General features: G+C 40.3%; 1 protein-coding gene across 2 annotated transcripts in view; it reads left to right on the forward strand.

Moving 5' to 3' along the window:
• The first annotated feature begins 9,742 nt into the window (after nt 1-9,742).
• Nucleotides 9,743-26,616, forward strand: part of LOC126297805 (LMBR1 domain-containing protein 2 homolog) — a 110,670-nt gene continuing 93,796 nt past the window's right edge. Inside the window, exons 1-3 of one of the 2 annotated variants that reach the window (XM_049989010.1) lie at nt 9,743-9,897; nt 10,027-10,461; nt 19,802-19,953. In XM_049989010.1, the coding sequence (XP_049844967.1) occupies nt 10,288-10,461; nt 19,802-19,953 (326 nt within the window). In that variant the 5' untranslated portion in view covers nt 9,743-9,897; nt 10,027-10,287. The remainder of the gene's footprint in view (nt 9,898-10,026; nt 10,462-19,801; nt 19,954-26,616) is intronic. The other variant, XM_049989011.1, reaches the window with a different exon arrangement.

The raw sequence follows: 26,616 nt of genomic DNA on the forward strand, positions 1-26,616 counted from the left end.
TGCTGCACAAGTAAAGCAAAATAAATTTTATGTGCAATTGAGGAGCGAATTTTATCCAGAAACAAATATTATTGCATCAGATTATTACACTGTGAAAATACGAAACTATGAACTTCTGATACATTTAGATGGACTGCAGCCAGCACTTCATGTAGATGTAATATGTACCTGAACATATTTTGATGACTAATATAGGAACATTATTCCTTTTCTATATAAACAATTTAGGAGACAATCTGAGCATCAGTCTCAGGTTGTTTACAGATGATGCTGTCGTTTACTGCCTAGTAAAGTCATCAGGAGATCAAAAAAATCGCAAAATGATTTAGAAAGGATGTCTCTAAGGTGCAAAAATTGGGAATTGATCCTAAATAATGAAAAGTGTGAAGTCATTTCCATGACTGCTAAAAAGGTAGCCAGTAAATTTCGTTAACATGATTAATCAATCAAATCTAAATGCCATAAATTACGAACAGCTTGAACTGGAGAGAATGCACAGAAAATGTTGTGGTGAAGACAAACGAAACGTTGTGTGGGATTAGCTGAGCAATCTAAGGTGTTGCAGTCATGGACTGTGCAGCTGGTCCTGGCGGAGGTTCGAGTCCTCCCTCGGGCATTAGTGTATGTTTTATCCTTAGGATAATTTAGGTTATGAGCTGATGACCTTAGCAGTTTATTCCCATTATATTTCACACGTTTTTGAACAAAAGAAACTCTCCGTTGTATTGTCATAACACGTAGAAGATGCAAATATCTACTAAAGAGACTGCCTACACTATGCTTGTCTGTCACATTTTAGAGTGCTCCTGCACAGTGTGGGATTCTTACCAGATAAGGTTAACAGAGTACATTGAGATGGTTCAAGGGATGGCAGCACGTTCTGTGTTATCATAAAATCGGGGAGAGGGTGTCACAACAGTGATTCAGTATTAAAACACAGGCATTTCTCATTGAAGTGGAATCTTCTCAAGAAATTTCAATCATCAAGTTCCTCCTCTCAATGCAAAAATATTTTGTTGACACTGAGCTACATACGGAGTAACGATCATAATAATAAAATAAGGGAAATCAGAGTTCACACAGAGAGATATAGGTATTCGTTTTTTATTTGCGCTGTTTGAAAGTGAATTAATAGAGAGTTATTGTGAAGGTGGTTTGATGAACCCTCTGCCAGCCACTAAAGTGTAATTTGCAGTGCATCCATGTAGATGTAGATGGATCGATATAACCTAGCATTTAGTTACTGCACTTGAAGTCTAGGCAAAGCTGGAATTTCCATTTACATTACAAAGGCATAAAAATATAAACATGTTAACACAGATTTTGCAATGATCAGCATTTTAAGCATTCACTACAGAAGTAGAAAGTTGTTAATAATGGTCACAATAGAAGGAACTTCATATGGTATTTCTTAATTATTTATAAAGCAGCCTATCCTAGAATTGTACTTGAGTTCCTCACCATTTCATGTAATCTAGCTCCCCAAATACAATTTATAACAACAGTTATGGGAACCAGTAACATTGCTATTGACAACATTTTTATCAAAGATGCACTGAAACTAGGATGTTATACTGTAATTCTCATTGTTAATGGACTTTCAGTCAACAATGTGCAACTGCTCATGTTTAATATCAGTGTTTATGGCACTAATAAAAATAATGGAAAACTGCAAGTATAATACATAAGGAAGTAATAGAGAAATTCAAGAAGAATTTTTGAAATACAGACTGGAAAGATGCAAACAAATTCCCTGGTGTTGATGAAAATTATAATATGTATTGTAAAATAGTAATAGAGTACTCTGAAAACTGTTTTCCTAAGAAAATAACCAGTGAAAACTGAATAAATGAAACGAAGCCCTCATTTACAAATCGAATCAGAATATCACATAAAATTCAGAGGAGGGTCTACTTCTCATCAACGGAGATGTGTGATGGTTAAGGTTAAAATGTATTATACAATTCTAAGCAAAGTTATCAGAGCATCAGAATTTATATACTTCCAAGAAAATAAATTAGTTCCTCTGGCAACATGAAAATAACTACTAGGGACATAGTAAATTATGTGATAGGAATAACGAACAAAGTAAACAAAGAAATTCCTTTTGAGGTAGATAACGTGATCAAAGGTTGTAGAAACTTTTGTTACCTTTTTTATGTTACAAGGGAATTATTTAAGTTTGAGTACTTCCTTGGTGAATAGCCTACATTTTCGAACAAAAGTATTCCATTTGATAAATTTAACTTCATCCTGCTTATCGAAGAGAGGTTATCAAAACTCTTACAAATAAATGTTCAAGTAGTTATACTGATACCAATACTACAATAATGAAATGTTGTTCGGCTGAATTTAGCAATATATTATGTTTCTAGAATATATTATGTTACTTAGATAATGAATCCTTTCACATTAGCTCTTTCACAGTGAGATAGAAACATGCTATTATAGAGCCACAAGGAGGAAATAATTACTGCCAATATTTTCCAGAATTTTACAGTACATCATGTACAACAGACTTCATAAACAGCTAGGACAGAGAAATATCTCCAGATTGTTTAGATTAAAAAAACTGACAATTGAACATGCTGTATTCATCTTGACACATAATACATTAAAATCAATAGATTTGGGTGTGTGGCCATGAAATAAACTGACAGTTCACCACAAATGGACTATCATGGAATTACTTTTATGCCAAGACTTAGTATATAGAGTTCAGTATTTATCATAGAACTGCACAAGCTACAAATAAGTTTTTCAATTAATTAAAAACAAGAAATACAAAGTATTTATTTTTAGGGAAACAGATAGATCCCAATCCTAAATACAAAATTCACTGCTTAAAATTAATGAAATGCCTTGGTTAAGCGACTTCTAATAAAATTGTGTACCTGTGGAGTATCTTTTCAGCTGTGTGACTAGATTCGTGATCTCCTGTCAGAAAGGTTACAGTACGTAGACATTGATGGAAAATCATCAAGTACAACAGAAGTGATACCTGGCGTTCCCCAAGGAAGTGGTATAGGCCCTGTGCTGTTTCTGATGTACACAAAAGATTTAGGAGACAATCTGAGAAGCCCCCTCTTAGGTTGTTTGCAATGATGCTGTGGTTTATCGTCTTATAAAGTCACCTGACGATCAAAACAAATTCCAAAACGTTTTAGACAAGATATATATTTGGTGCGAAAAGTGGAAATTGACTGTAAATAATGAAACATGTGAGGTCATTCACGTGAGTACTAAAAGGAATCCGCTAAATGTCGGTTACAGGATAAAACACAACTGTAAAGCCTGTAAATTAAACTAAATACTGAGGGGCTACAATTATTAATAACTTAAATTAGAAGGATCACAGTGACAATGTTGTGAGGAAAACAAGCCAAAGACTGCGATTTATCTTCAGAACACTCAGGAAAAGCAAAAGGTGTGATAAGGAGATTACTTACATTACCCTCGTCCGTCCTCTTCCGAATATTGGTGTCTGGTGTGGGATTGACGGAGGACATCGAAAATGTTCAAAAAAGGGCAGGCCGTTTTGTGTTATCATGAAATAGGGGAGAGAGTGCCACGGATATGATACGCGGATTGTGGTGGCAACCATTACAAAATGTCGTTTTTCGTTGTGGTATGCTCTCCTCATGAAATTTCAACACCAGCTTTCCCCACAGAGTGTTAAAATATTTTGTTGACCCCCACCTACATAGGTAGGAATGATCATTATAATAAAATAACAGAAATCAGAACTCGCAAGGAAAGATTTAAGTTTTCGTTTTTGCAGTGCATTCTTCGAGAGTGGAATGGTACCTTGAAAGTGGTTCGATGAACCCTCCACCAGGAACTTAAATGGAACTGCAGAGTAATAGTGCAGATGTAGATGCCTCACAAGCAGGTGAGGAGGTTTATGTAACGCATTTACAACTTTTTTAAACGTGAACCTGAAAGCGAAACTGCTATTTTGGACATTTTGAAGACTTTAGGACAAACTGCAAAGTACGTGTCGGTAAGAGAACAGTACAAAGAATAGTAAACGAAAGTGTCAAAGCTGTAGAAACCTGAGGGAAATTCGTTTTCCTATAGCCTTGAAATCGCTAGAAACCTATAACACAAATGGATGATTTTGAAAACAATATTTTTAAATCGCTCCAGGTTTGAAATATATATAAACAAGGAATATCACAAAAACTAATTACAATAATGCATAAACGAACTGGCCTCAAAGGCAGCGCTTCGTCAATGCGAAGAATTTAAAAAGACATAATATGTTAAGAAGATAGATTTTAATTGAAGGAAGTGACAATAGTGCAGCACGAACCAAAATCCCTTATAAGAGAAGAGGAGGAGGTAGTCCAGCAGTGTATTACACTGATGAAACCTGGGTGAATCAGAATCGTTAAAAGAATACCTGCTGGAAAAGTAATTATGGTACTGGCAGTTTTAAAGTTACAATAGAAAAAGATTCTGGGGTAATTCTGTTGACATCGAAAAATATTATAACATACGGATAATTTTTGCCATAGTCTTGCCAGCCTTTGCTATCAGTAATTTTCTTTTATGCACAGTGATTTACGCTGAATTACAGTCAAACACACACGCATACAGGCATTACACACATTTAAAGAAATTATATGAAGCAGAAGCAGCTGTCAAGTAAATGTAATGATTTCGGTTTGAGTTTGGCTAATTTTGCTGTGTATTACATTTTTAGTTATAGTCCAAATCGCAATAAATAGCAATTATTGCAAGTTTTTCGATGATCTTGTCGTTAGACAAACGTCATTTAGAGAAAAATTGTAACTGACATCTTCACAAAGCTTCGTCAGCTGTTCTCGCCTTGCGATGTAACACAGTCACTGTGGAGCAGAAAACGCAGAGTCAAGATTTGAAAAAGGTTTCTCTCACATAGACGATTGATCGAAATTTGTATTAAAATGTATTATCACTCTCATATATTTGAGCATATAATATGATGCACCAAAGGCAAATGAACCTGATGGATGTCCACAGCAACATAGTTCAGCAACATTGACTTCCGTTTGCTCACTCTGTGTGGCTATGCATGCGCAGACCTCATCACCTCAAAGGACGGAAGCCCCATCCTATGTGTTGTGGGTTGTAGAAAATCAAATCGCACATGTGAAAACACTTACACATCTTGACACTGACTGACCTCCTAAGGTGATGCTGCAGGCTGCATGTGCATGTGCACGCTTTCGTTTCCTGTGGAAACACGATTTTATGCTTTGAGGACATTTCTAAACAAATGTATTTTAGTTATCTGTTTCATCTTTTGAGTTAAATTATTGAGCAGCTGTAATCCTTGTTTTTCTTGGTAAATATAAGCCCAAAATGGCTCTTTTAGTGACATGCTTACTAACACATGTTTGTCTTTGTTTACTGATGTCTTTATTGATTATGTGCTCAACACTTGTGTCTATGGGCAGCAAATCTTGGTGCCAATCACTTGTGCCTGGCTGCTCTCAGGTGTGCTGCTCGTAGCAGGTTTTGGTGGTAGAAATCGAAAGCTTACAGTAGTTTTTTGCGTACTGTTCATACGTTTTGGTTATTATGCGTTTGTTTATGTTAGTACGGCTTTCATTTTTTGCAATTTGTCATCGCCAAACTGTCCAAGGAATGATAATCAGAATTTTCGTAAAAATTAACAATACCTACATATCACCATAACTTTTTCTTTTCCTTACAAGACCGATAATCAGCTGAGATGCTAAGGAACACAGCTTTCTATTTAATTTACAGATCCTTATTACAGCTCACATTTCAAGATCAGTCTCCATGACTTTTAATATGCAAATTTTCAGACCTTGCTATCCCTGAATAGAGAGGACGATGTTTCCATGACGTTTTTATAGTGTCATACCAGACTCTGGGCTTCTCATTTGTAGATATCATAGCAAATTTCATCAAAATCGAAACTGACAAAATAAAACATTTATTTATTCGAACAATCTGATACAGAATGTCTCATTTTATGTATGTGCAATTTAGTTATCTCATTTCTGACACATTTACATTGGCTGTCACATCTCGTCATGTCCTGCAATATTCCGCAATGCACTTCATACGGTGGCATCCACGATGGCCGTCTCATCCCATCACATCACGTCACAGCACCATCAAGGTTTCTCGGCAAGAAAGTTTTGACGGCTGACGCCATCCATCTGTTGTTGATCACATGACCCCCACATTCGTTTCCTCCTGATATACGGCCAAGTACAGATCTCTGAATTTCTTTCAGTTGTGGTTTTAGTGGTTAATATCATTTGTTATTTGTTCCTTCTTTGGTATAAAACTGATTTTTTCGTTATTTATTTTGTTAAAATTTATAATAAGTGGTGAAAGATTAATTAAGTCAGTGAGGCAGCAGTCTGAATCGTATGACATGAGGCTAGTAAACTACGTGCCCTCTACTACATTTATAAAGTCGATTATTATGCATGCCAGAATGGTATTTAATATTTCACAATGAAATGCATGTAGTATGGCTGCAACTTGAAGTGATAAAAGTACCTTGGGTAGAATAACACTGATTAATAGGTTGAATTTATTTGTATGTTATCAGGCTTTTGTAGCATGTCATAAAGAAATGGCCTGAAACTTTCAGACACTGAAAGTTGTTTATTTAAATATGTGTTTGTGGCAGGTTTATTTATTGTTAAGAAGCTCTCTGGACAGTATGTGAAACAGTTTTGCAAGCATCAGTGGTCAATATTTATGTCGTTTCACTAGATAACCCTAGTACAAGTAAGGCACTTGAACTATTAAAAGCCAAATACAAGACACAAAGAAAACCTATGAATCTGGAAGGGAAAGATATTGAGGGAGCTATGACTATTGCACAAAAATCTGCACAGAATTAACAACGAAACTTAATCTTAAACAAGGCAGTTTTTCACAGGATGTGATGACAGCTCGTAGCACTGCATTCATTTTACTAATTCTGTGTTCAGTTTGACGTAACAAATAAAAAAAAACTGATTCTTCGACTTTCTGAAATATGAAATGAAGATTGTTCTTTCTTGAGCTCCTTTTATAGTGTGTGAAAATCCCTTTCTGTAACACATAGTGATATTTTATGTACCTGTCCTCTTTTTTGTGTTGTTTTGCACTTCTGCCTCCTCTAATATACAAACAATCACTCCAAGTCTGCCTCCGTAGCGCAGAGGTACCGTTACTGCCTACCACAGAAGGGGCCCCGGTTCAATTCCCCGCAGGGACTGGGTGTTGTGTGTCCTTCATCAACATTTTCATCATTGACACACAAGTCGCCGAAGTGGTGTCAATTATAAAGACTTGCGATACGGCGGCCGAACCCCAAAGAGGATATGCCGTCAAATAAATGCCATACGGTCATTTCATTTCATTTCAGTCCCTGCAAGCTACTAACTGTCTGAGTCGAATAATTGTCATTTTCGTATAAATGTGGACTATAGCAACCATGCATAAGCATAAGCATAAGCTACCACACAGCGTATATGCTCTTTGTGCATAAAAAACAGTTAAAAATCATCTTGCAAAGATAGCAATCCACGCGAAAAATAAATTAGAGGGTAGCCATGTGAGTTGAGATCAAGGGACTTGAACTGACTTGACATGCTATGACATGACGGATAGTGTAAATACACCTTGTCCTGACAGTGCCATGACCTGGTACTGCTGTGACGGACAGTATGAATTGGCCTTTATAAGTTCAAAAAGCGTATCAAGGACACATACTGTCACCTAATTTGTTATGGTTCTCACCAAAACGATTTGCTTTGACAATTCGTTTTACTTCTTTTTATCTCATTTTCATAGCAATGACAATTGTCATTTGCTTCCTATTTATCAGAAAAACTCTAATGACAGTCAGACAGCACAGGAGGCAGATGTCCAAAACAAAGAAAGTGAATGGGTCTGAAGAAAATGTCATTATGTGGTACACAAGGGTAACTTTACACATTGCTTGAGGAACGTGTTTCTGCATTTTATATTTTGGAAAGTGGAAGCACGATTGTACAGTGCTAAATTAGTCTTAATAAACAATAACCTTGAATTCCTTCAATACAGTATGCACCTTAATGGCAATTTCTTCACCCAAACCATCCTTAGTAAGAAAGTTTGCTAAGCCACTACTACCAAGACTATGCTCTATAAAACAGTTGCCCTATTTTCAAAATATTTGGAAGTTGTTTCGCATTTTGTAAATCCAGATTGACTCAGCTGTTTGTGACAGATGAAGATTTGTGCCAGACCAACCTCGAATATAGATTTCCTGCTTATCACAAGTGGTTGCCTAGGCCAATTCACACTGTCCGTCACAGTACCATCACTTCAAGACACCCTCACATCAAAGTGGATTCATACTGTCCATCACATCATGGCACATCAAGTCAGTTCAAGTCATATGATCTCTGCTCTCATTGCTGTCCTCAACTATTCTTTTCTTGAGAATTACGATCTTCACAAGATGATTCTCAACTCTTTATACGTGCAAAGTGCACATACACAGCGTGGTAGATTGTATACGTGGATGCTGGAGTTCACATTTTTACGAAAATGGCATTTATTGGACGCAAATGGTTTCTAGCTTGCAGGGATAGCTTGTGTATTAGAGAAGGAGACAGAAGTGCATACAACACAAAGAAAGTGCATGGGTCTGAAGAAAATATTATTACGTGGTGCAGAAGGATAATTTCATGCGTTATACAAGGAGATTGAGGAAGGTGTTTCTGCATTTTATATTTTGGAAAGAGTAAGTACGATTGTACAGTGCTAAAGTAGTCTTAATATACAATAACATTGAATTTTTCCGATGCAGTATTCACTTTAATGGCAATTTCTTCACCCAAAACATCTTTAACAAGAAAGTTTGCGAGGCCGCTACTTCCGACACTATGCACTATAAAACAGCTGCCCTATCTTCAAAATATTTGGAAATTGTTTCGCATTTTGCAAATTCAGATTGACTCAGCTGTAGTCTTAAGAACTGAAACATTTTCTGGTGAAAATTTACTCCTAGTTTTTGGAGACCTTAGCTATGTTTTTAGTTGTGGGATATACTGTCGAGCAATTTTTTTTTGTAAAATCCTTCACTATCGTGAACTGTACATCCTGAAAACTGCATAACTTTGGCTCAGAAAGGGTCAAATTATGCTGCACAAAAGTCTTTGCTCAACAGAAGTCTGACAGATAGCCATATAGCATTTAAAAGAAAATTAAAAGAATTTCTGAATAGCAACTCCTTCTACTCATTAAATGAATTTTTGGATATAGTAAGTGGGTAATTTCCCCATCCCCACCAAAAAAATTAAAAATATTGTGTCATGTAACATTTTGTGTAATACAATACCTTGTATAGACACCTTTTATTAACCTGACACGTTCCACATCATTATGAAGTGTCGTATTCATGGTCTATGGAACAAGTACTAATCTAAACTAAGCGACCTAGGTAGTTTAGCACCCAATTTTGAATTTCGTGCGGAATGAATGAGCCAAACCTTGTCGTAAAAGGAGAATGTATGCTTTCACTGACTGCCATCAGAAGCGCAACGAGCTACAGACCCGAGCCCAGTAAAGAGCAACCGATTGGCTCACCCCGGCACCAATATTTGCTGTTTCTAGACACTTATGTGGAACTTGAGCTTCGACCATAAATATAATCTTTCTATGGTCGAATTCTTGAGCCAACAATGTAACATCATTGGGTTGGCCCATACAGCTGGTATGCATCTTTGGATTGTGACAGTTATGTACATCTTTGAGAATTCAGGAGTGTCTGCTATGTAGCGTGATGACAGCTATGATATTGTCGGTGTAAATAGGTTTTGTTTTCGTTTTTATTCTAGTTTCTTAACTTGATGACATTTCTAGGGACAATCAGCTGAAGGTTGTGATGTATGTGTCGTTTATTTTCGCAGTTGTACGGGCCCTCAATTAGTATCATTTTTAAGTATACGTTGCAGTAAATATCCGTTTGGCATCTGTGATGTAATTGCACCACTATTGCTGATGTCTTGATTTCAGATGTGAAGAAGGATTTTTGTTGCAATGTCAGATAGTCAAAAGTTCGTACCGAATGATTTTGTGCCACATCGAGGAATATTACATAAAGAAGACTTGCCGCAGAATATTCTTTGTAGGCCGAAACTTATGCCTCTGAAATCCCTGACTACTCAGAAGTTAGAAAGTATGAATAAGGTATCAGATAACGAGGCCAAAAACTTGAAATCCAAAACGGCGAAAGACGTTTGATGATATTTTACGTAGCGGACGTGCCAGACAGAAATGACTGTTGGTCCATTAGTTGTTGATGTCGTTGTGACTTTTTTCTTAGCTTTTAGCATCATATACAGATATATTAATTGGAGACGACATCACGTTATCGTAAAGTTCGCAGTGCTAACAGGATGGTACTTTTCGTTTCTCATAATCTTCGTTCTTCCACTGGATGTATCATCTGTAAGTAATTATGTAATTACCCAATACATAATTTTCTTTTAGGGAAATTCGTTGTAAGTTAGATGAGATAACGTAACCTAGAGTTAATCAAGGGTTTGGTAAAATATATACATGCAATGCAAGTGCTGTATTAAGAGCCTATGGGAATACATGTACCGTTAACATTTTGTGGGAAATTATTTCTAAAATATGCCAATTGAAATGGTATTGCCTCGAAAAAAAGAAACATGTCTGCATTTTATTGTTTTCAATGCACACTGTCAGTTCTGTTCATGTGAGACTCAAGGTAATGTTTTTCAGTGAAGACTAGCTGTTAATCTTTTTATGTTTGATTCCCCATACCTTTTGCATAATTTGATAGCAAATGAATAAACCAGACAATTAACACTTTATTTAAAACCTGGTATGGTTATGTTGATGTGTTGGATATGATACACACTTCCAGTTTTGATCATTGATGTCAACCTGAATGGCCACTATCATTTCATACAATCATATTTACTAATATTTAAATTCTCAAAGTATCAGGCTCATAGGGGTTTTAGGTGGGGATTGTCTTTTTATTGACAGAATTAAATATAGGCCTATTAAAAACATGAATCAGACGGCAGTGGGAAAATTGGGTGTTTTCACCAAGAATCTTAAATATAGCAACAGAATACCGTATTGAGACATTCTTTAGCTTTGGCAGATGACAATCAAATTTGCACCTACCATTATAACCTAAATGTTAAGCTTTGCTACTGATCAGTGTGTCATCATTGCCTCCATGTAGTGTTGATGGTGACATGACTGCTTGTCAAAGGAGAATGGCTGTATTGGGCATGTCAGTGCATTGTAAGTCTGGAATGGTGAGGAAAGGAGACTGTATGAATATATGTTTGTTTATTGGCTTGAAAATAAACTGCTGGAGGAGTGTACAAAGAGCAGAGTAATGGCTCACATGGGTATTACGCACTGCTAAGTAGATCCACGGAGATTACTGCACCATGTAAATGCATGACACCAACTCATTTATCCCATGTTTTCATTCATTCACACACAATATTTCATAAATCACACAATAATGAGTAACCATCAGATATGTGCAACTACTGTCTGGTTACTTTCAAGACATATTAATATACTTGTTAATAAATCTAAGTCATGAAATAGGAATGGGATGACATAGGAAGTTACAAGTTGACTTTCCTATTTTCAGTGTTGTTTATTTTTAATTCTATAGCACTTCTGTAACAATGTCACAAGATGTGGAATGTTTCATTACATTAATGAACTGACTGAATGATTATAATAGCAATGACACTGCAAAAAATTTGTTTGGAACAATAATAATAATAATAATAATAATAATAATAATAATAATTCAATAATGGGCACAGAATGGGAGTAAGATTGCTGTGCAGTGTTTTGGAACCATCTCAGCATTCACCTGAAATGATTTTTGAGAGCCACAGAGAACTCTGGTCAGGATGGCTAGTCCTTAATTCCAAAAACACTAGTTAGTAAATTAAAAACAATCACAAATAATTGAACTTTGTGATGTGGAGAAAGGAATGTTATGTAATCTAAACTAGCTAATCTGTTTGAAATTTGTTGGTGGAGGGCAATGTTGTGGTTGTAAAGTAACTGCCATCAAGGGATCCCGGTGAATAAACTTTGTGTGGTGTCACCACCAGACACCACATTTGCTAGGTGGTAGCCTTTAAATCGGCAGCATACGTCAGACTCGCGTGTTGCCACTATCAATGATTGCAGACCGAGCGCTGCCACATGGCAGGTCTAGAGAGACTTCCTAGCACTCGCCCCAGTTGTACAGCCGACTTTGCTAGCGATGGTTCACTGCCTACTTACGTTCTCATTTGCCGAGAAGATAGTTTAGCATAACCTTCAGCTATGTCATTTGCTATGACCTAGCAAGGCGCCATTATCAGTTACTATTGATATTGTGAACTATGTTCCGTCAAGAGCGACGTTCATCATAAATGGATTAAAGTTAAGTATTCCACCAGCTACGTCCGTTTTTCTAAATTCTAATTTCCTTGTCCTGTTCCAGACCTCATGCCAGCCTGCGTGAGTTAAAATGCGTGCCTTTCGGCCTCCTCTAGTAACATGGTGTTGGCTCTCCTGCCAACCACAAAACTTTGAATAGGTGATCATAACAATATGGCTTCCATGTGAAGTTAGTTACATGTTTCATGGATCATTTTGCGTTATAGATTGTAATGATGTGGAGTGAGTCATTTTACATTCACATCACAAATTAATTTGTATATAAGTTATGGTTAGATACTGAACATTCCTAAGTTTGGTGTGTGAGTTAGTAATTCCTACCCACCACCTTCTACATGTTATGGTAACAGAAATTCTTCTACGGAATAGGAGGAGTTGTCAAGGAGAAATTTTCTCAGTTTGCTCTTAAATTTTACTTTGTTGTCAGTCAGACATTTTTTGTCACTGAGTAAATGACCAAAACTTTTTGTTGCAGCATTTTGCACCACTTGTTATGCTAATGACAACCTGAATGGAGAATAATGAATGTCATTTTTTTCCTTCTGGTGTTATAATTATGTACATCATTGATCAATTTGAACTGTAATGGTTTATTTACAATGAACTTTATGATGGCTAATATAACAATGAAAATAAACAGTTTTCGACAATGTAGTGTAATTTGATGGATAAAAAAAAATTACTCATCAAGCGGCAGCAGGAGATAAAACACACACAAAGGTTTAACTTATACAAGCTTTCAAAACCAGTGTCTCCTTCAGAGAAGAGTTGCAGGGGAATGGAAAGTACTGGAGTTTCTTGGGAAAAGGGATACAGTTTAGAAAACTCATCCACAACCTCGTGTCAGTGGAGAGCTACCTGATGAGATGAGAAGGAAAGACTGACCTGTTAAAATTTCTGGAATCTCTAAATACTTTCTCCCAATTAAATTTCACATGATCCTGTTCCAAATCCCATGCCACTTTCCTTGATGCTGATCTCATACTCACTGAAGGCCAGCAAAACACCTCTGTCGACATTAAACCTACTAACAAACAACAGTAGTTAAGTTTTGACAGTTACCATCCTTTGCATTTCGGACTTTCCCTCCCATACAGCATTGGCATTTGAGACAAATGTATTTGTTTTGATGCTGGCTCTTTACAGTAATACACCACCATTGTCACTTTAGCTTTCACTGGACATAATTACCCCACCAGCCTAGTTCAAAAGCATATTTCCTGGGCCATCACATTCAATCCTGGCACTGCTGATCCCTCCAAAAAACAGCTTCAGAGCACACTACGTGTCACTCAGTATTGTTCTAGCCTTCACTGTGGTAATCAGCTATCACGATAAGTCCATGACATGCTAAAATCATGCCCTGAAATGAGATGCATTCAATCTGAGATTTTGCCCGCCACCCATACAAATCTCTGCGATATCTTTGTCAGACACTACGCTCCTTCTGCATCTTTCTCCTTACTCTAAGGCTTTTACTCTGTGACCGTACCCGCTGCAAGACTTGACATCTGCGCCCCCCTATCATCACCTATACCAGCACTTTAAGCCCTGTAACTGGCAAAATAAATAGTATCAAAGGGAGAGCCACCTGTGAAACAACACATCACATGCCAGCTGTTATGTGAACACTGTTCAGCCTTTTATATCGGAAAGACTACCACCTAGTTATGAGCTCTTCTGTAGAGTATTAGTATCCTGTTCTTCAGTTGACACCAGACTTACTCATGGCTGAAAAACCAGCAAACCAAATATTGGTATCTTGTTGTTCAGTTGACCTACATGGGTCAAATGATGATAAAAGTGTCACACTGAACAAAATTAACAATATATCCACCACTGGTTGAACTACATACCATGAACAAATAAAAGGAAACCAGAATTAATAGAGCCAGGGTATGAAGGAATAAACACACGTGCCTACAGTGCACGACATTCAACTACATACCTATAGCATAAAAATGAATACTAACAAATCCAATAATAACATAAAACTGTGTAACACCAATATCACAAAAAACATCATAAAAACTGGAAGTAATTTACACTTTCCTGCTGATTCAGTGTCATCTTGTGGAATTGGGTGCACTGCCCAGTGGTATGCGTCTTCCCAACATAATATTTCGACATCATAACTCAGCATCTTTATCAGATGTTGCAGGAAAACCTGCTAAAGATGCAGAGTTATGTCATAATACTGTATTGGGAAGTTACGAACCACTGACAGTAACAAAATCACTCCCCCTCCCTAATTACCATGAAGCCTCTCATGTCCCCAACCTAGCAATAATTTAGCTAACAACTTCAGATGAATACATTTCAGCACCAGCATTAAGAAAACAATTAAATGGACAGTATATATCTGGTTACACTGCACCTCTCAAGAATATTCATCCAAATGCCCCTGTAATGTTGAAAACAGTTGTTCCCCCTCCCCACAACAGATTTGATCCTCCCCCACCCCCTCCAATACCCCTCTATAGTGTAGGGAAACGTCCCAGTACAGTAATTCTTAAATTTAATCATGTGATTCACTAGCCAACTGATGAAACCCCAACCTCCCCAAATCCATGTATGATGAAAACTCTTCAGATAGTATGGTCAACTCCTCAGCAATATTGTCAGTATCAATGAAATTCTCCAGCAGCTGTGTACTGAGGTGTTCATTTATTTTATTTTGAAGGCTACCAGTTTCAGCATTCCACAATGCCATCTTCAGGCCACATATGCATATCTCCAAATAAACATCAATGTCATATAGTGCCAGAAATCCCTGGATGTCATGAGTTCACTTGTGTGACCAGTGCTCCATTCAAAGACTTGATAGCAACTCTACTTAGAGTTGTCTCAAGTCTTTGAATGAAGCACTTGTGAAACAATTGAATTCTCTACATCCAGGGATTTATGGCACTATATAACACTACTATGGTTTATTTGGAGAGATGCATATGGGGCCTGAAGATGGCATAGTGGAATGCCAAAACTGGTAGCCTTCAAAATAAAATAAATGAACACCTCAGTTACAGAGCTGTTGGAGAACTTCATTGATATTGGCAATTATGTAACCAGCTGATGTCCCATGTCCATGATGGAGCAACAGAGACCTCAGCAATATGTTCCTCTAATAAATTAACCAACACTTTCTCCCCCTCCCTCCCCTCCACCTGTCCCTTCCCCCCCTTCCTCCCCCTTTCCCCCAATTATACCTGGTTTTTCCAAAAGCTAGCTTGTTAAATTGTAGGACGAAACCTCCCACCAGAAGACTTACTACACTTCAAATACTTCCTACAGACTTCATGACAAATTGCATTCTATTACAGTACACTCACTAACATGACACTCATGAACAACAGTCACGCAGTGTAATACATAATCCAACCGTATGTGATCATCATAATGTCTTTCAGGACCAGCTTAGACTTTCCGAACCATGTTCCTCTTCCATTTAGGGGCCATAATTTGTTACGGCTACACCCACAAAGATATGAATCAGCAGTATGCTGCTATGACACACACATTGTTTTCATATTTTGCCCACACTCATGGCACCAGTCAAACTCGGGAAAATAAACCAGACAATTATAGAAACTTAATTGTGCATACTGGTCGACACACAAAGCAGCAGACAAGTCATCCTTATTCATATGTGTAGATAAATCCATACCTAATAATGAATAAAATATATCTTAAAATTATGCAAAACACAGAACAAAATTTCAAATGAGAACTTATCATACTGCAAACACTCACTATCAATTCAAGTGATGACCTATAAAACCAAAAACAAACACAAAATCCTCAGTTTGAGGCTAAATTCATTCATTTATATTTACACTTCATTAAAAAAAGCTATCATTGGCTTGGATATGGTATCATTGTTCAAAGCCAACAAATTGTATTCCATTCTTCAGTGCAATCAACACACAGATACTATGGAGATATTTTGTAAATTCACATGGGAATCCCTGGAGAGAAGGTGATGCTCTTTTCAATGAATGATTTGGAAAATTTAGAGAACTGGCATTTGAAACTTACTGCAGAATTACCCTACTGCAGCCAATGTATGTTTTGTGTAAGGACCACAAACATAAGAGAAATTAGAGCTTGTATGGAGGCATATAGACAGTTGTTTTTTCCTTGCTCTGTTTGCAAGTGGAAAACAAAGGAAAATGACTAGTAGTGGTGCAATGTACCTTCCACCATGCACTGTATAATGACTTGCAGAGAGTGGATGTAGATATAGTTTTAGATGTAGACCTTGTTGTCAGTGGTTAGTTCAACACAAACTTTTTTCCCTAAAAGCCCTTGGCCAACTGGGTATGTGCTGTATCTTTAATGACGAGGTCTGTGTGCAGCTGTTCAATGGTGAAATAAATAAGCTAGTGCAAAATCACTTGAAAAATATCACAAGTTTCTGTCCAGGAATTTGTGAGTTGTATCTAGTTTAGTTTTCCCACCTTTTTAATACAGTGTGCACTAAGACTTTCCTGTTGGATTATTCTGTCCATGACTGTGCTTCTCATGTGTTATGAGATGCTGGTTACTTCCTAGTAACTTAAAAATTGACCATAAAAGTGATGCATCACACGGAGAATTAATAAAATCAATGGTAGGTAATGAAAGCCTTTTAACTCCATTGTCTGTGAAAATCCTGGAAGTAACTAGTAACTCCTTTATCAAAGAGATATTTGAAAGTGCACGAATTTCTCTAATATGTCAATAACTAGGCTTCTACTCTATAGTTGCACATGTAAAAACTTTAACTATATCACTTTACATGTTTTTTAAGAAACAGTCTTTGTTTCTTCTGTAAAATTTAGCAGAACCGAATTATGAGGTCTTCATTGCCTTTTTCATACCATGTTGTCCTTCCACTGATTCCTGTCATATAGATATTTGTTTGTAATGATTCAAATTTCTCAGGTCGATATTTGTGTAGTTGCTCATATTTGTTTTGTAAACATAAGGTCATAGTCCAAGGCTAATTATCACCCCAACATTTTGTCTTCTGATGCTGAAGGCATTGAGTCTGTAACTGTTTTCTGAGTTTCTTAAAGCCTCTGATGTCTCCAGCGTCAAAAGATGAAACAATAGGCACAGAATTATGCATTGGACCATGTCCTTATGTCCCTAAAACAAATATCAGCAATTATACATGTGCTTTTTGTCAGTATCATGTGAACTAAGTGCTATTATCTGTGTACTTGGGTCAGCATAATTGGAACTGCCTGTCATCTTTAAAGTTTCAGATGGCAAAGATTCCATATTTTCTCCCATTTCACTAACCAAATATCTATTGAATTTCAGTTTGTTCTACACTACACCTTTTTTCCTTCTGCTAATTTCTTGCAACCGGTGCCACTTAATAACTTCATGCACTCATTTCTGTGTTGGATGCATAAAAGCAACATCATTTAAACAAAAATATACACAATACTGTCTAAATTTATTGAAATACACTGCCCGCTAGTGATTCAGGAAACTTGTTAAAAACTTAAATCAGGATGTCGTCTTATCAGCGTGCAACCTGCCCTTGAAAATGACTCGACTGCTGTGAAGAAACTTATTGTGAAAATTTTCTGGGTAAAATATTGGCTTACAGGTAATGTAGCACTTGATGCCCACAAACTTAAGAACTTCCATTGACTAAAACAGCGCAGAGTCAGTGACACGCCAGAATGGAAGATGGCATTGATAGGTATGCCAATATTTCAGCTCCGAAATGCATCAGCTTAGCTTGTAATGTGTTCTTATATATGTGACTTTAATGCCTCATCATGGTATGTCCAGGTCCCATCAAAAACTTGGAAATGTTGTAACTGGACATCACAAAGTGCTTCAGAGACATTGTCTAAATTTGTTTCAGTGTAATAATTTTCCTGGAGTTGTCATCACCAGTCAGCCCAAAATTTTACTGCAAACTAAGCCTGTAGTTATACAATATGTAGAATAACATGTAGTATTGTGTGGTGAAAATGAGAGTTTAACATTTCCATTTTCTGCAACAGCCCAATAAGAACAGTAGATGACTAGGAACTGGCATAGGAACATTCTGTACTAAACAATATATAAATGCTGTGCTATTTGAGGCTTCCTTGTTTTAATAACTGAAGATGACTGGCAGATACCTAGTGGAAATATTCTGCAGTTTTGACAGTACCATCTGATGGATTGCCTAAGAACCCTTCAATGTCACACGTGAAGATGACAAATAGCTACCTCTTAGAAATATTGTGCAGTTTAGACGGTACCATCTGATGAAATGCCCAAGTACCATTCAAGCAAAATATATGTCCTGTAATATATCGTACAGTATTAAGGGATTTATAGTTTTACACTTTCCCTGAATCTGGACTTTGAGACAGTAAGAGAACTGCATGTAATGATCATATCCTGGGATAATTACGTGACTTTTTCAGGAATAATCAGCTACCACAGGCTTGTGATAGACAGAAAATGTGAAAATTTGATAGCATGTTGATACTGAGCACAGTAAAGATATAACACTGACTAACTTTCTCAGTGATGGGGGAGGGAACGGGTTGTGGCATTTGCCTGAAGTGATTTAGGAAACTTGTTAAAAACTTAAATCAGGATGTTGTCTTATCAGCATGCAACCTGCCCTTGAAAATGACTCGACTGCTGTGAAACTTATTGTGAAAATTTTCTGGGCAAATATTGGCTTATGGGTAACGTATCACTTGATGCCCACAAAAACCCCAATTGGGCAGTATTTAAAATGCCTAGGAATATGAGCTATGCGTGACAATCAAAAATCTAACCACGGTTACTACTTCACTGGATCATTATTTACAGTCTGTAAATGGATAATTTCGTAGTCGTCGAGCAGAGCAAGGATATCCAACAGCAAAAACTCTGTTAGTCTGTAAAAATTTGAGCTCAATTATGAGTACGTCCACTCTGATTTGTAGTTTCTCTATTTAGTCCACAACATGTCAGGTTGTTTTGAGCTGAATGTTAAGTCTATATTGCAGCTGCTCTGTTCATCACATGAATCAATCTTGATGAAGAGCACCTGTCAAGAGGTTGTTACATACATTGCTGGGCATCAAAACATGAATTAAAAAAAGTGATGGTTATAAAATAACACATTTTTAACTGCTTTCGAGGTTTAGTCCATTTCATTATCTGTTGCATGTGTTTTCTCTTCTCTCTTAGTGTGTGTGTGTGTGTGTGTGTGTGGGTGTGTGTGTGTGTGTGTGTGGGCGCACGCGCACACACACACGAATTTTTTGAGAAATACCACATTGTAATCATAAAATGCTGATGTTTCCTGGATGGGTTGATGTTTTTGTTTTTATTTCAGACTGTGTACAGACAATGCTTGAAAAAGAATAATGTCACAGAGTCTGAAAATACTACTTCTACAGTCTGCCGTGAACCATGGAGCTATGTTGGAAACGATCTGTATTTACACCTCTGGCATATTGTCTATTGGACATCACAGTGCCTAACATGGTAAGTACTTTCCTGTGGTAAAACTGAGAATTCACATTCAAATTTTCAAAACCATGATTGTGGATAGGTTGTGGGTAACTGCAGTGACATGGATAGCAACGAACTTCTTGTATAAAATGACATCCACTAACATAAAAGTGGGGATGTGTAGTAGCTATTGTCACATTGTAACCAGAATCAAGCCCAAATCCAAAAGCATGGTTTTCAATTAAGTACACCACCTAGCCCTGAAAGCACATTTATTACAAAAACTAACATACAGCCTGAATAGAACTGGTCTCTTGGATGGAGATTGCTGCTATTTATACAAGCATTGAATATTCCATTCTTTACAAACATAAGAAACTTTGAAAACCTTCCAGAAATGATAAATACAAAATAACAAATAACTACTGGTGGTCCGGTTTGAACTGATGGCCACTAGCAAGCAACCCCCCTCCCTTTGGATCCAGGGGTTAAAATAGGCCCTAGGTATTCCTGCCTGTCATAAGAGGCAACTAAAAGGAGTCTCTCTCTTATCAGCCCTACGAGTTCAGGTCCCATTCTACGGTTTGACTTGCCACTTTCAAAATTTTACAGAAGTGTGGGCCATATCGGGAAGGACGCCTTATGTGGTGCACGAGTTATCCATAGTGCCCTTAGATTCGATCTCCTGAATCTCTTGTCACTGCTTTGCATCTCCACCTGCGATTCAACTATTTGGGCAAGGACACTTTCCGGAGTGTGTCATCTTCCTCCATTGTCTCCTGTCCTCTTTTGCCTCCATCAAAATAGTGGATTTCTCTGCAACCCACACAGAAGCATACCGACAATCCTTCTTTCCATGTGCAATACGAGACTGGAATAGAAGGGAGAACCGATAGAGGTACTCAGGATACCCTCCGCCACACACCGACAGGTGGCTTGCGGAGTATGGCTGTAGATGTAGATGTAGAACCAATATCCAGCATGGTAGCTAGTCCATTGTGGTGGAGCTGTCATGTACCCATTTGGTGGTAGCCCCCTGACAACACAGGGATCGCACTGCTGATGTCTGAGCTGTAAGATCCCCATGTATGCCAGGGAGTAGATGCCTGTCTCCCTGGGGCATCAGGACTCCTGGCAACAGCCATCATTCCAGTTGGCCTTTGCTGTGGGTGGTTGGCGCCTGTAGGGAGAGCCCCTGATTGAAGTGGGTGGCATCAGGGCAGATGACCTGCAATGGAGCGGACTAATTTTTCACTTACATTTGCTGTTACATTCAGTAAACGAACAGAAAAACACTGTTAAAATATGCATTATACTAATACATATGGAAGAGAATTTACCACACTAGCATTACAAGGGAAGTGTTTTTTAGTAAAACATCATGTATCTGTAACACAAGCGTACCTAAAAGGCACTAATTAATAAGATATTATACGCTTTGAACTTCGAAATGGTTTGTGTTAGTGAGCTGTTGTGTTCCATACTCAAGTAGCATGGACATTTTGCAGTTTGAGTAGATGCGTAAGAAGCCATTTACTAAATTATTCAGTGGCACAATTTATGTATAAAATTGCGTATTCACAAAAACCAAAAATTGTCACCAGAATCAGATAAAGACATTATTAGGTGAGAGTACCATAAGTTTTTCGCTTTTACACTATGAGGTGCTGGAGATAGAGATGTGGCTTACGATGGAGAAGTTTACTTAAGATTTTTTAATTGATTTTTGATCCGAGTGCTTGTAGCTCTGTCACAGAATAGATAGAAGACTGGCCTCCATTGAGTCTGGAACTGCCCCCAGGGGCTCAGCATTCACTTGCTGAGTACGGGCTTGGCGACCCCGGGGTCCTGAGCTGGGGACTGGTCTGCGCCGCCAGTGTCCTGTCACCGTAACCCCCGGACATGCTTCAGCGACCACCGTACGGCGCGGCGGTGAAATGTTGTGTGCTGCGGGGAATGGTAATCTTGGCTTGACCGCCTGGATTGCGAGGAAGGCCAACCTCTATAAAAACCCCTCAATCTTTCGGTGTGCTCCGCGCCTAGAAGATGCATGGCTGTTGGGGTGGAACAGTCGCAAGCGGGCAACCTCTGGGGCACCTGCCGAACCCCAGTTGTATAAGGCTTACTCAGGCACGCGGGGCTCTGTCTGAGCGGACTTTTAGTTCCCTAGCTGCTCGTGGGACCACAATGGACCCTTCGACCTCTACATTTCCCCCTACCAGTGGCTTGGGTGGGCCGCTGGTAGGAAAACACACCCAATCGAAAAAGCGGCTACGCGCTGCGAGTCCTCCAGCGCCTGGTGTTGCTAGAGGTTTAACAGAATGTAGTAACGGAGCACATGCCGATAATCAGAATGTGTTTTTGATTATTAAAAGGAAGGAGGGTAGCTTTGAGAGGGTTTCTCCCTTTTACATCCACAAGGGTCTTGAGGGAATTGCAGGAACACTGAAATCTGTAAAGCGACTGCGCAATGGGACTCTGTTAGTTGAAACTTCTAGTTCCCGTCAAGTCGCTGCCCTTCGGAAAGCAAATTGTCTAGGAGAGTACGCTGTCGAGACCGAGCTCCACTCCACTTTGAACTATAGTAAGGGTGTTGTGACGTGTAGGGACTTGGTGGATATCCCCATAGACGTGCTAAAATCTGAGTGGGCTGACGAAGGAATTGTTGACGTGCAGCACATTATGAAACGAGTCAATGGGGACCTCGTCAAATCTGACTCGTTTATTCTCACATTCAGTTGCCCGAGACTCCCGGAGCATGTTAAAGCGGGGTTCTTACGTTTGTCCGTACGGCCATATTTCTCCAACCCAATGCGCTGTTTTAAATGTCAGCGCTTTGGGCATACTACGTTGGGGTGCAATGGGATAGCCACGCGTGGTAAATGTGGTCAGCCTGCCCATGACGGAGCCGATTGTTCATCGCCTGTGAAGTGCGTGAATTGCTCTGGGAGTCACCCTGTCTGGAGCCGGATCTGCCCCATCTATCTCGAAGAGCGGAAGGTACAGGAGATTAAAACATCTAAGCGCATCCCCTATGGTGAGGCCAAGAAGACCTTTAAGGCCATGCAACCTCCTGTGTTTTCCACATCTTTCGCTTCCGCTCTCAAAAAACCGGTACAACTGGCCACTGTTGCTACACAAACGGAGGTTGCTAGTGTTAGCACTAAAACCTGCGCTTGCCAGTGCACTTGTGCTGCTGCGGTTGTTTTGCAATCTGCGGCTCTCCCCGCTACATCGGACAAGGCCGTGGTTGCTGACATTGAGGTACTTCCAGCCTCCCCCCATATGGCGCCTTCTGCCCAGGCGAGTCAACCTCCAACTGTTGACAAGGCTCTGCATTCCAAGCCCCCCAAGACAAAGCCTCAGAAGATGAAGGTTCTGCCACCTGAGGAGACTAGTCAGCGTCGGTCCGATGATGATGCCATCGTACTGTCTGACATCTCCCGTGGGTCGTCATCGGATCTTATGGACATTGATGTCGACCGGGGGCGATCTTCTCGCCCCAGGAATAAATCTCCGGCCAGTACGGTCTCTCCTCCAAAGCACAGAGGCAGGGTGAAAGTTCAGCCACCCTGATCACTGGCTCCCATATTACAGTGGAACCTGAATGGTTTCAGGACGCATGTGGCCGAATTACAACTCCTTATACGAGAGTGCCCCTTGTGCTTATGTATCCAAGAGACACATTTTCGGGCCACTGATTCTCCTTCTTTACGCGGCTATACCGCATATCGAAAAGATGATCTGACGGGGCAAAGGGCAAAGGGTGGTGTTGCGGTTTTTGTCCGTGATGTGCACCCCTCATCTGAGCTCCCTCTCGTCACCGACTTGCAAGCAGTTGCAGTTGACATTCTTGTGGGTCGGAGGCTCACAGTCTGTTCTGTTTATTTACCACCTCCGGATGCGATAGACTCTGAGGCTCTCACGGACCTTATTAGCCAACTCCCTCACCCATTTCTTCTTCTGGGGGACTTCAACGCTCATAATGTCTTATGGGGCTCTCCGACTACTTGCCCCAGGGGTCGCATTCTGGAAAGCGTCATGATGTCTGAAGAACTGTGCCTCCTCAACTCTGGTGCTCCCACTCATTTCTGTACTGCTTCCGGATCGTCATCGGCTATTGACCTTTCCTTTTGCTCTCCAGCACTCGCGGATTCTGCTCTGTGGGAGGCTGCAGCTGACCTCCATTCTAGTGACCACTTCCCCCTCTGGATTCGCCTCCTGGATGAGGCTGTGGCATTACCAGTGCCGCCCCAGTGGCACCTTTGCAGAGCTGACTGGACACTTTTCAGCCAACTGGCTGTTTTGGAACACCGTGCCAGCATCCACGAATGGGTAGACCATGTTGCAGCCGTGATCTCTCATGCTGCTGAATTGTCAATCCCACGATCATCCGGTCATCCCAAGAGGCGTCCTGTCCCTTGGTGGACCACTGAGTGCCACTCAGCCATCCGCGCCCGCCGTGCAGCACTGCGCCGCTTCAAGTGCCGTCCCTCAGCTGACAATCTTGCGGCCTTTCGGGTGGCAAGGGCCAGAGCGCGGCGAGTGATTAAAGAGAGCAAACGACGGTCATGGCAATCGTTCTTGAATTCCATCTCTCGCTCCACTAGTTCTACGAAAGTATGGGAAGCCATCAGGAGGATTTCCGGGAAACTCAGCCAGCTACCTGTCACGGCATTGCTGCATCAGGGATGTCTCCTCACGGCGCCGAGAGACATTGCCCAGACACTGGCCATGCATTTTGCGGAATCTACCGCCACTATTAACAGTGATCCAGATTTCTGCCGCTACCGCACTGCCGTCGAAAGGGGTCACTTGGACTTCCGGTCTCTAAATTCTGAACCCTATAACTGCCCCTTCACAATGTGGGAACTGGATTCTGCGCTGTCTGTGGCTCATGATACTGCGCCTGGTCATGATCAAATCCGGTACAGCATGCTGCGGCACCTGTCGCTGCCATCCAAGGAAGTTCTCCTGAACTGTTTCAATATGATATGGTTATCTGGCACGTACCCTGACTCGTGGAGGGAGGCAATTTTGATTCCCCTCCTCAAACCAGGGAAGGACCGAACGCATCCCAGTAGTTATCGGAGTATTGCCTTGACGAGCTGTGTTGGGAAGACGTTGGAACGCATGGTCAACCGCCGCCTGGTTTGGCTGCTCGAGACCAGGCAGCTCCTTAGCCCCTCTCAGTGTGGCTTTCGGAGATGTCGTTCCACTATAGACAACTTGACCCTGCTTGAGGCCGCCATCCAGCAGGCCTTTCTACGTAACCAGCATTGTCTAGGGGTCTTCTTTGACATTAATAAGGCGTATGACACTACTTGGCGCCGCCTTATCCTCAATCAACTCCATGAGTGGGGCTTTCGTGGCCGTCTCCCCATCTTCATTCGGTCCTTTCTTTCTCACCGCCTCTTTCGGTATCGGGTTGGTAATGTGCTATCGGATTTGTACGTGCAGGAGAATGGTGTTCCTCAGGGCAGCGTTTTAAGTGTCACCCTCTTTGCCATTGCTATTAACAGTATCACGTCCACTATCCGGAGTCCTGCCCAATGCTCCTTGTTTGTGGACGATTTTGCTGTTTTCTGTTCTTCCTCCAGTCTTGTCAGTGCTAGTCGGCAGTTACAACTTACGATAAAGCGCTTAGAGACATGGACTGCAAAGACGGGTTTTACCTTTTCTGCAGAGAAATCTGTGTGTGTTCATTTTAATCGTTCTCGGCGTCTTTTTACCTCCCCTGAATTGCATCTGAGGGACACCGTTCTTCCTTTTAGAGACACTGTGAGGTTCCTGGGCCTCACTTTTGATTCCAAGTTGTCGTGGTTGCCTCACCTTAAAGACCTCAAGGTGCGGGCCCTGAAGGCACTGAATATTTTGAAGTGTCTGAGCCATCGGTCCTGGGGAGCAGATCGGGCGCGTCTGCTGCAGTTTTATAGGGCTTTCGTCCGATCGCGTCTTGACTATGCTTGCACCGTGTATGGGTCAGCAAGGCCTTCGTATCTGAAGATCCTTGACGCAGTACACCATGAGGGTATCAGGCTGGCCACTGGTGCCTTCCGTACCAGTCCCATCCCCAGCCTGTGTGCTGAGGCAGGGGAACCGCCGCTCGCCATCCGGCGGAAACTCCTCATGGTGCGACGGGTGTGTCATTTCCTTGCCTGTCCTACCTCCCCTGCGTACCCTACCGTTGCCCGACCGCCTATGGAACGTCTCTTTTCCAGTCGTCCCAGGGCAACAAAACCATTTGGGATTCGTGCCAAGCATTTGCTTGAGTCCCTTGGTGTGGAGCGTGTGGCCCCCCAACGACAAGGTTTTACCCGCCTGCCTCCCTGGTTGCTCCAGAGGCCCAGCATCCTTTTAGACTTGTCGGAGAACTGGAGGAACTGCACTCCGGCGTTTGTTTTTACCTCCTTATTTTACGATATTTTAAACCAGCATCCGGACCATGTACCTGTATTCACAGATGGCTCTAAACAGGGGGACACTGTTGGTTGTGCTGTTGTTTTCCCTGATCGAGTCGTCAAGTTACGGCTTCCTGCGGTGTTTACCATCCTCGATGCCGAATTGTTTGCAATATTGCGGGCATTGGAGCAGATGAGATGTGTTCCCAGTATTAAGTTCCTCATCTGTTCTGACTCCCTGAGTGCCCTTCAGACCATTCAACACTTGTACCCAGCGGATACGGTCGTCCAGAAC

The sequence above is a fragment of the Schistocerca gregaria genome, chromosome X (assembly GCF_023897955.1).
Source record: "Schistocerca gregaria isolate iqSchGreg1 chromosome X, iqSchGreg1.2, whole genome shotgun sequence".
NCBI classification, from domain to species: domain Eukaryota; kingdom Metazoa; phylum Arthropoda; class Insecta; order Orthoptera; family Acrididae; genus Schistocerca; species Schistocerca gregaria.